Genomic DNA, 11,186 nt, shown 5'->3' on the forward strand with positions numbered 1-11,186 from the left:
CAAACCACTCTAAGCTCATTAAAAGTACAGATGGGGATTCTGTATTTTTACTCCTCATTGTTTCTAGTGTGGGTTTTACATACAGAAAATGCTCTGTTTAAATGTTTAATACATTTCCAACTTTCAAGTGTGTATTATTTTCACGGGTTATTCTCTTAGACAGCTTTTTTTGATTGAGTAGGAAGAACTCAGTTTCAGTTGAGAAAAAGATAAGTCCATAATTTAATCGACTCTTACAGTTTCAGGAAATTTTGTGAGTTGGGGGAGGGGGAATTTAAAAAAATCAGAAAACAGAACAAGGACAAATGTGTTTTAATAAAAAAATCTATTATGATTATTTACACCAATTCCTTGATAAGCATATAAATGTAAACTTTTATTGTTGGCATTATTTCACATATGATTTATCCAAATTCAGAGTTAATACTGTCGTTTGAGTGTACAGGTAGTGAGAAAATTTTGTTATATTCACAGAATATACATACACGTGCATTCAAAATATGTCCCTCTCTAAGCCAGTGGTATAGACACTGTCCCATTGGCTCTGCCTCTGCCCCGCAGGTGTATGCTGGGATCAGTCACATCATCCACATGCTCCTCACTCTTCTTTTCCTTCAGGCTGTTGATGAACCTTAGGGTGATTTCATCCCATTCCTCAGGCAACAGCATCAGCAGAAACCCAATGCAGATGATGATGGTAGCAGCCAGGCGGACAACATTGAATATCACCTCCTGCTTTAGGAGATCCACAGCTAGGAAAGAAAAATCAAGTCAGTCATTTCCTATGCCTGTTTCTAAGCTTTGAAAACAAGTCACCAAAGTCCGTGTTACTTCTAGAGATTTCCAAGAGTCTTCTTTATTCTTCCAAGTTAGTGTTTCCTTTTTCCACATTGCTAGGTTTGCTTTCCACTGCCTGTCTCTAAGTCATGCTTATCCTTCAAGGCTTAGCTTAAATTCCATGTAATCTGACTTAGTTATCTCCCCAGTTTTCTCTCAGTACTTTTCCTCTGTACCCCTTTAACCTTCTCCAGTTTCATTGGACCATTGGAGATTTTTCAAATGAGCCAAACATGTTAGTGTCTAACACTTGTGCAGGCTGTTCTTTTTAAAAATTTAATTGAGGTGAAATTCATGTAATATAAAATTAACCATTTTAAATTGGACTTATTGGCACTTAGTATATTCACAATATTATGCAGCCACCACCTCTCTCTGGTCCCCAAATATCTCCATCACTTCAAAATAAAAGTCCATACCCATTAACTCCTCAGCTTCTTATCCCAACTCCCCAGCCCTGAGCAACCACCAATCTGCTTTGTTTCCCCTATAGATTTGCCTATTCTAGTTATTTTATATAAATGGAGTCACATTCTCTGTGTCCTTTTGTGACTAGCTTCTTAGCAAAATATTTTTGAGGTCCATCCATGTTGTAGCACGTATCAGCACCTCATTCCTTCTTATGGCTGAATAGTATTTCACTGCATCATAATTTGGTCATTCATTCAACTGCTGATGCACATTTAGGCTTCTCTACCTTTTTGCTATTGTGAATAGGGCTACTATAAACATTTGCGTATGAGGATATTTTTAATCTCTGTTTTCACTTTTTTGGGGTATACACTCAGGAGTGGAGTTGTTGGTCACACATGTACTGTTCTTTTTAGCATGAGCTACCCTTCACTCCTCATATCTCACTTCATCCAGCTAAACCTGTCCTTAGATCTCTCCCCTTAGGCTTCTTGCAGGAAGCCTTTTGGATGCTCCTCCTATGCGCCCTCGCAGCATTCAGCACATACCTCTATTAAAGCAATTCTATGTTGTAATTACTCAATTTTTTTTCCTTTTGTCTCCCTCTCAATGCTACATGGTCCTGAGGGCAGGGACTGTGCCTTATTCAGGACCTGTCACTAGTGTTAGGACAGTTCCTGGTGTACACTAATTGCTCAGAAATTCTTTGTCGGATGAATGAACGAAACTCCTTGACAACTCCACTCTGATATTTCTTTTCTCTGAATATCTTACAGCCACTGGAGTCTGTCTCACACAATTTGGCATTTAATATTAAATTATTCTGTAGAGTTCCAAGTTGTTTCATGTAGATTGGCTTTCTTTTACAAATTCAGTCATAAGCATTTTAAGAGAATAATAATGTATTTTTTTCTTTTTTGCTGCCCTGATCACATGATAAATATTCAATAAACATTTGCTGATTGTCGTGGAGGACAGAAAAGTGGCTACTCAAGACTTGAAATTATAAAATTTTAAAGTTAAAAGAACTGTACAATCATCCAGATAATCCATTTGCATTACTTGTTTCACTGGCAGGTTTCTCTAGAAATATCCTGGAAAAATAGCTTCTCTTGTCCCTGAGGTGAGTAAAATTGCTTTTTCCTTATGTCTATTCCAGAGGGCCATCTGCTCTGCCCCAGGAGAGCTTTCCGCGGCTCCCCATGGACTGTCTGAGGAGAAGCCAACCTCATGTACATCCTCTGCACTTTCATTAGTGACGGTTACTTGAAAGTCCTATGCTGGGGTGCCTTTTGTTTCCATAGGACTTCCTCTAAAAATACCACAAAATTAGGTTGTCAGGGAGATTATATGAAACCCAAATGATACATTTGGTATTTAATTCTAAAAGCACAACCAAGTAAAAACAGTGTTTTTAGCTGCAGATTTTAAATCTGCTGCATAGTTACTCTGTTGTCTGCCACCTTCATGATATTTAAAAACATCTTCCCAGGCAAGGAACATAATTCACAATTTCTAGAAGGAACAACTCAGGACACAGAACAAACACAAGCAAGAGACTTGTAGTGGCCAGGATCTGCACATGTCACATGGTACCTGTACCTGCATTTCCAGGAACGCTGAGCACTGTCCCAATGGAGATAAGGATTGGGTATGTCAGCACCACCCCAACATTCACCAGGATGTTGAAGGCTGTAAAATAGAGGAGGAAATACAAGATGAAAGAGAAATAATATGCTGGACTTTTTTCTCCTTATGGTAAATGAATCAATGTCTTTGCTACATGTGCCTTTTAGACTGTCTATACCTTTGATCCTCTAATTTTGGAGATGGATGCATGTGTATTCTACCTGAATTAGTCATTTTCTTCTTTCCTCCTCTGCCACTCTCTTTACCTGAATCTTGCCAATAGACTGGCAAAAGGTATATGGAGCAAATACAAAGAGGTAAAATAATTGATTCACAGGACTGTTTATTAGCACTATAAAGGTAGATTGGGGCCAGCCAGAGGTTAAAAGCAGGTGATTGATTGAAGATGGTGCCTCATCTCTTTATTGCTGTGCTATGTTGTGCCACATTCATAGACATTAAATGGCTCTAGTGTTACTGCCTAAAGGAAGGTCTATCCAGTGATAGCCTATGCTGTTTTATTCCCTCTCTCTGGAGGTTAGCATCATGTGGGCAAACAAGGGTGGGTTTAATGTAATTCACTGAATTCCAGAGACTGTCTCTACATCCTGATTTGTGTACAGATAATCAGAGGGCAGATCCACAGAACCAGCTGAAGGTGTAGCTCCATGCTCTTCAATGAATACCTTTTGGACCTCTTTGGTTAAATATAAAATTAGTTAAAATAATCATTTACCCACTTTAAAACTTTTCAAAAACACATTTTCAAAAAGAAAAAAAATTATAAATTACAAAGCATTATTCTAATAGAGTCTACTCAAATGTTTGTTTCAGGGGATAGAGAGATGAGTGTCCTCAATTCAGAGATCTCCATGACAATGAGGCAAGCATGTTGCCTATATCTCTGTAGAACCAAAAAAAGTTCTAGAAGCATTCCAATAAGGATGATGTATGTTCTTCTATTGTCATCTGTAATTCCCGCTTTAAGCCCACTGGGTCACTTTGTGCTTGGTAGTTAGAAACAGTGAGTTTGACTTTTACAAGACTTGGGCTCCTTTATATTGTTCATACTATAGTGGCAAGCAAGGCAGAGGGTCTTCCTAAACTAATAACTGCTCCTCATTCCTGACAAAGCTGCAACATAAATGAATATTCCAGCACTTTGACACTCCCCTCAGACTCAGGGAGTCCAACATCGCAAATTCTGACCAATCAGGAATTTATTAAATACAGCACAGGTTCTGCTGAGCTCCATAGTATGGGGCCTAGCCTGAGTTTAAGTGCAATTCAGACATGCTAGGTGAATGGATGAGGCTGACTTGCATTTGGACTAACACATTTCCTGAAAGATAGGTCAACCTGAGAGGAGTGAGGCAAAGTAAACATAAGCAAACAAGAAACCATAGCTACAGGAGATGTGGGGTAGTTCAGGGTGCAGATCGATGTGTATCTCTCAGACCTGTGTCTCAGCCAGATCACATCTGATTTCTATGGAGAAGAGAGGGAGGGCAATAAACACTTAGGAATAGGAGCACTGAAGACTGTAAGATCCTGGGGTGTGTAACAGGCTGGAGGGAGGCTATCTCCTCGATTGCCACAGCACAACTTTGGCACAGTGAGCTCTCTGCAGTGCACTGGGGTGGGCCTGGTAGAGCAGCTGCAGTGCTGCTTGGCACTGTACCCAGTGGAGTGTGGAGCTCATACTGCTTGGTGGCGAATGCCAGTGTTCAGCTAGCACAGGTGGTGTCCAGCCTCTGCAGGCTTGCTTGGGAGCACGTATTGGATATGCCAAGGAGTATATGTTGGTGGAGGGCTACTTTGCAGCAGCAAGGTGGAAATCACATGTGCAATGAGGAGGCTAAAGGCCATTGAAATTTTAGTTAGGATTGTTCCCATTTATGTTGTTTTTGGCCAGAAAATAATCTAGGTGCTTTTAATGAGGTTGTTTTGGTCTTACAGAAATATCGCTATTGATTTCTACTCAACTTAGCAGAGGTTATGAGAGGTGCTAACCATATAATTTTGGCGTTGAAAAGTAGAACTCAAGGGACCAACAATTAATGTTTGATCCTTCTCTTGAGTGTTTTCTGTCGAAGACCTCCCTGAGTCTGAGGGGCTGAGCCAGCATAGAAAAAGATGACCCAATCAATACTCTTGCAGGGATGAAAATAAGAACATTTAGCTCCCAGGAATTGCAGTGCTGCTACTATTTCAAATTATATCACCTCAGTAAAGAAGGTCAGTTGAGGGTTGATGGATGTTCTGCAGGTCGAGCATTGTGGGAAAATGTGGAGTGGGCAGAGGGAGTTGACCTCTGAGTAGCACGTGGAAATAGAAGCGGCATGAAAAGGATTTCTATGGAGAAGAGAGGGATGAGGGATGAGCAACAACATTGGGTTGTTGCTGTTTTTTAACTGCTTGGTGAGAGAAGAGCAGCCTTATTATTTTTCAGGCTCCTCTCACATCAAGTGACAGCAGCACAGCTTAAAAGTCAGATCCTGGAGCTGAGGTGAAGCAGCCAGCCTCAGAGTTATAGGAAGCTGGCAATGAAGACATTACAAGGACTCCAGGTGACTTTTTCTTGGCCATTAACTAGGTACTGTCTACTCAGCCAGGATCACCAAGCCTAGTGCATGCTGCTGTCTCTATATACTGGCAATGTCTTCCTATCACAAATCCATTCTCCATTCTCAGCCAGAGTGAGCTGTTTCATATGCAGATATGAGCCTATCACCAAACTGCTTAAAAATTACTAAGTGGACTTTAAATCCAAACACCTCAAAATGGCTTTCCAGGATCTTCCCAATCTGCTTCCCTCTTAAATAGCATCTCCCTCCCTCCCTTCCTTCCTTTCTTCCAAACTCAGTGCTCCCACCAGTTTGAACCACTCTGAGTTCTTTGAATGCACCATCTACTCCCTAACCTCTGCCCAACACACCATGGCACACATGGAACATTATAACATGATACAGTGTATTAGAAAGAATGAATGAGGCTGAAGAAGAATGGATTGAAGGCCAGTGGTATACAGAGAGGCCTGGGCCTCCAGTGCACACCTTAACTCATGGGAGGCATACTAGTTGGATAGCTTGAACCTAATCAACCAGTAGCTTGCAAAGAACCTTCTAAACATGACCCACGACATTGAACAACATAAGTTTGGGAACTAGAGCACAGAGTTACCCAAGGAAATAATCCTATGATGATAATCTAACTAGCCAAAGAAAGATTGATATAGGAAATGGAAGGCAAAACCCGAGGCCACTTACCCAGCCACAGCCCTGCCATCCCACAGAGACAGCCCCATGGCAGAGCTGCAAAAGAGGACCAGTGCTCCACCTTGGTGAAATACAAGATGACTGGGGTGAAGGAGATGAAGATCAAATTGAAGAAACCCAAGGTGGAGACAAAGTGTGCAGCTTCCCCAAAGTTGGCACTTCCAAGAAACATTTTAAACAAGACCTGGAATGAGAAAGAAACTCTACAGCCACACAGAAACTTAGCCAGAGCAGAAACGTAAGTCTTACTGTTCCATACTGTGAGCTAACTGGCCCAGAGTTTATTCTCCATTTCTTCTTGCCCTGACATCTTCACAGCACTAGATGGGCTGTTGAGATAAGGAATTAAAATACTCCATAGCCTTCATATGAAATAGCAAATGTCATAAAATGAATTTCTTATGGTGCTGAAAACTGCTGGGTAGTGTACATTGTGTTTAGTGCCACCATCAGTGATGGGTATCGGGTGAATGATAAATAAGAGTCCAGACAAGCCCAGAAAAATCTTCTAGGATTGACAGGCCATTAATCCTTAACTTAAAGCATGGGATTTGTTTTATCCTTATTTTGATAGATACTGAAAACTAAATTGGACAGAGAGACCCTGTCATTATGTTGTTGAGAGAAATAGTATTTTTGCCTTGGATTTATAAGCAATTTTCTTTGTGAGCTCAAAATGACTTCACAAATATGATGCTTGTTCCCCAGATTAAAAAGCAGTTTTTATATATTATAAACCTGTGTGCAGAGGAAGATGGCAAGGAGAAGCAAATGGCTAACATAAAATCACACAACAGATTACAGAGAAAGCCAGGGGTATAGTCCATATTTCTTAGCTTCTTAAGCCCACCACTCCCTATACTAATCCTGTAACAACACAGAGTGAAGCAGATCTCTTCTGCCTGGAATTATATTATGCTGCAGATATGATTTGGTGCATGTCAGAATGAACACATTCTGTAACCTGGTCAGGGGAAATCCCTCTGTAAGAGTGCCATTCTGGTCATATAGCAATCCCAGGTACTGCTTCTAATTTCAACTGAACTAATTATTTTTTTCTGTTGAAAGACTTAATCAAAAGAATTTGAGCACGTGGTAGTCTTTGGTCACATCAGACATCTTGGTGGATCTCAGTTGGGGAGCAAGTTAGACAGTAATGGCCATTGAGTGAACATTTGTCAAGCTTGTCACACAGAATCAATGGGCCAAGAAATGTCAATATGGAAATAGACTTCATGCCCTCTGAGACACAGTGTTGGTTAATAATCAGAACAGGCTTCCAGGAGGGATGAAAAGGGTATTTTCTGCCTTTCAGAGTGTGTTTTCTCATTGAAACACCAAGAGAGGTGAAATTGGAACAGTTCTTTAATACATCCAGAAAGTTGACTTTAAAAGTAGAGCTTTGGGGAATAACCTTTTAGATCTGCTCTCTTAGTGCTCACTTCTGAAGTCAGGTGCAATGACTCTGAATAGAATTTTCTTTGATGACAGGGAACTCCAGTGGAGAAAAAAATGGTGGGTACATACAGCAGACGTAGAGCATCCATCAGAGAGAAAAAGAGCTTCTTCATTTTGCTAGTAACACGAGCTCCTGTGGCATGGGGTTAATATGTGCCAAACAGCTCTCTAGTGACAGCTTATTTCTAACACCTCTTTTGAGTTAAAATAATGACCATAGATAATTAAATTAAAAAACACAGGGAGAGAAGATGCCTTTCTAATGTTCCTGCTATAACTGCCTGATAAATGAGGGATTAGGGCATAGCACATGGGCTTAGAAGTTGGCTAGTCCAGAGTTTAAGTCTTGGCTCTATCACTATTTGGCTATATGATTTGGGGCAAGTTATGTAATCTTTCAAAGCCTCAGTTTCCTCATCTGGAAAGTGGAAATAAGTATTTATGCCTCATAAGGTTGTATTAACACAGGCAAAAATTTTCAGGCAGGTACCCATCACATAACAAGTAGTTAATTTACTTACTATTATTTCAACACATCTATTTTCTTTCTAATCAATGATTACATCGTACTTTCTTACTTTAGTACTCAAGTCTAAGTTATGAGTGACAGTTGCTTACAAAAGAAAGTGCACAACATACCTTATATAATGCAGATGTAGAGGCTGAGCCCACCGCAAATGCCACTCCTATGATGGAATCAGCGTGGAAATTATCTGCATATGCCATCATGACAATGCCGGTAATTGCCATTATTGCAGCAACTATCTGTCAAATAGGATGCAAAGAAACAGAAAAGCAATGATCCCTCTGTATCCTAGAGCAGGCAATTCAAGACTTCCTGAAAGCTGCTAAGTACTTCCTTAAACCTAATTACCTTTTGTACATCACTTTAAATGTACAAAGGCTCAGTATTAGAAATAAATCAATATGTTCATGAGATATCCAGGCACAGAATATAAAAGCTGTTCACATTCTAATTAAAGACTAGTAATTTTATTATTTTTAATATATTTTTACTTTTTTAGGCCTAATAATTTTAATTTTTTAGCTCAAGCTTTCTAGAGACTAACATTTGTACTGGTGAAATTTAATAGGAAGTCACTTCTAAGAGTTTTCATCTCTTCTGTATTTCATCTATTCTTTTTCCTCCAATTCAGCATACATTTTAATCAGCTCCTTGGCTCAAGGTATGTTTCTGAAGATCTCCATCTAATCAGGACCTGATTAGAGAAGCATGATATTGATACAGCTAAGAGGCAAAATTTGGGCCAATGGGAAAAAAGAAAGAAAATAAATTCTCATAGAGATTTATAGAGGAGCAAGCTGAGTCTGCACTGTCACTTGGAATGTCAAATGGAAGCCAGTACTTCCTTTTGTTCACATGAAAATTCAGTTTTTCAGAAAAACCACTGAAAGATAATTTCATTTAATTACTCTAGAGCATTAACTGCATAAAGTGAAATATTCATAATTCAACTGAAGTCATCATTGTTTACTGTAAATTGATGATTCTTGCTATATTCAAAACAGGAGTCTACTCCTTTAGTGAAATGCTGGTTTGTGTCATCTCTTTATCTTGAACTAGTTCTACTGGAAAGCAGTTCAGAGCTACAGCAAACAGTAAAATGATGCTGGAACAGGTGACAATATGTCGTTTCCTTGTGAAATGGTTTCACTGACTTTAAAATCCAGATGAAAATTGGTGAGAAATTTAAACCTACATGGTGATTAATTTTGTTAAGCTTCAGTTCTGAGTATTCCCAAGCAAAGAAATTCTTCAGTTCTGAGATTCCCAGTAAAGAAATTCCCAAGTAAAGATAGCTTTTTAACATATGTGATTTTCGGGGGCCCTTTTGAATACTATTAGTGAATTATTTTTTATAACATGTAGATTTTTAACATGTAATTACTGACTCGCTTGAGGCCACTGCAAAGTATGTTCCCAATTACATAGAATTCAGACGCTGCTAAAGCATGTCTTTTGTTAGTGGCCACCAAAAACAAGGGCCCACTTGGTTTCAGAGTAGCTCCATATTAAAGTGTCCTTAATGAAAAACAGCAGGAGTACTTGAGAATAGACACAGACATGTCAGCAGTGAAAAACCATCTTCATTAAACATTATCCAGGAGGCTGCTTGATGGGAGGTGGTTTTCTTGCTGAGTGAATATCATATTCTCTGAAGCTGCCGGGTGTGTGTTCCAGTTAGACTTGGCCTTAAACTATAAGGAATAGAATTTAAGAATTTAGGTGTCAAGGAGATTTCTAAATAATAAGTAATAGACTCATCAATAAACACAGTGAGGGGGTTATCTAGACCTGGATAAAGGTCTAGACTCATCAGTAAACACAGTGAGGGGGTTATCTAGACCTGGAAATTCTATGAGGGTTATCATTTTCCTTGATTTGGGGATTTGCAACAGTTCTTTGGGGGATCTGATTTCAGGGAAATAAAAAAGGCACATTAGATATTGGCATATCCTGATTTGGTTTTGTGTTTAAATGATGTTCACTGGTTAGTATTCATGTGCACAAATAGATTTCCTTCATAAGAATGAACTAACGGGATAATACATTTGAGTTAACGTTTGTTTTCTTTTAGCTAAGCATTGCATTTTCTAGGTCAAATAAACAAGTGGTTACTTGAAGCCAAGGCTAACAAAACTGTAAATCCTAACGAACTTTCACATGATGTGCTATTTTATATTTTAAATTATTAAAAGCATTCTATAATACATAATACATGGGTTTAGGCAATTACACACTGTAGTATGTAATTCTGGGTTTAGAAAATTGTGAAAACCAATTAAAAAACCCCAAAGCACAAAACAAAATCCTGTCTAGAAAAGGACAGGCAGTTGGTTTCATTATCCCCAAGATATGACCACAGGTAGGAACTCTTCCTTTTCTGAGTTAGCTACTAGTAAAAATAGATATGCATAAAATTTCTATTATGTTTCCTCAAGATAGGAATTGAACATGGGTAAAGATTACATAACTCTGTAGCAATTCAAAATTATAACCATAGTGAGCCTCTTAAAGATCTTCATTACTCGTTATATTCAAGTGCTTGTGAAAATATTAGCCTGGACCACTTAAATTGACATGTCAATTACAGCAGTGTCTCTTTCAATTGCCTTCACAGAGAGAAGCATTTTTCACTTTAGGGGGTCAGACAATGCTGTTAAGTTCTGAAAGAATGAAAATCTGAATATTTGAAATGTTAGAAAAATTCTCCATGACATGAGCAGTAATTCATAAGTTATATAGTATGTTCCTGGGGCAGGGTGCAGGTGGAGGGTATAGTGGGAATAGATAAATTATTTGCCACATTTTAGTTTAAATTTCAAAAATATCTGATAGGTCAAATTCTCTATGGCTATATTTTAAGAAATTTTAAATATATTTCTTATCTATACTGTTGTAAGTGAAGGAAGAGATCTCAACTAATCTTGAAAATGAGGAAAAATTGTGGAGTGGTTGTTTGGGTGATCTCAGAATGGCTCTGCTTGGCACCACTGGTTTAACTTTAGAGAGTAAATACTCTTTAGATGTCTGGAGAACAAATATCCTAA

General features: G+C 38.8%; 1 protein-coding gene across 5 annotated transcripts in view; it reads right to left on the reverse strand.

Moving 5' to 3' along the window:
- Nucleotides 1–296: 296 nt before the first annotated feature.
- SLC35F4 (solute carrier family 35 member F4) overlaps nucleotides 297–11,186 on the reverse strand; it is a 420,477-nt gene continuing 409,587 nt past the window's right edge. For all 5 annotated transcript variants that reach the window (XM_055097636.2, XM_055097635.2, XM_055097634.2 and 2 more), the window contains exons 5-8: nucleotides 8,253–8,378; nucleotides 6,147–6,339; nucleotides 2,851–2,940; nucleotides 297–752 (exon numbers count right to left, since the gene is read on the reverse strand). In XM_055097636.2, the coding sequence (XP_054953611.1) occupies nucleotides 511–752; nucleotides 2,851–2,940; nucleotides 6,147–6,339; nucleotides 8,253–8,378 (651 nt within the window). In that variant the 3' untranslated portion in view covers nucleotides 297–510. The remainder of the gene's footprint in view (nucleotides 753–2,850; nucleotides 2,941–6,146; nucleotides 6,340–8,252; nucleotides 8,379–11,186) is intronic.

This window comes from Pan paniscus, chromosome 15 (assembly GCF_029289425.2).
Source record: "Pan paniscus chromosome 15, NHGRI_mPanPan1-v2.0_pri, whole genome shotgun sequence".
In the NCBI taxonomy this organism is placed as follows: domain Eukaryota; kingdom Metazoa; phylum Chordata; class Mammalia; order Primates; family Hominidae; genus Pan; species Pan paniscus.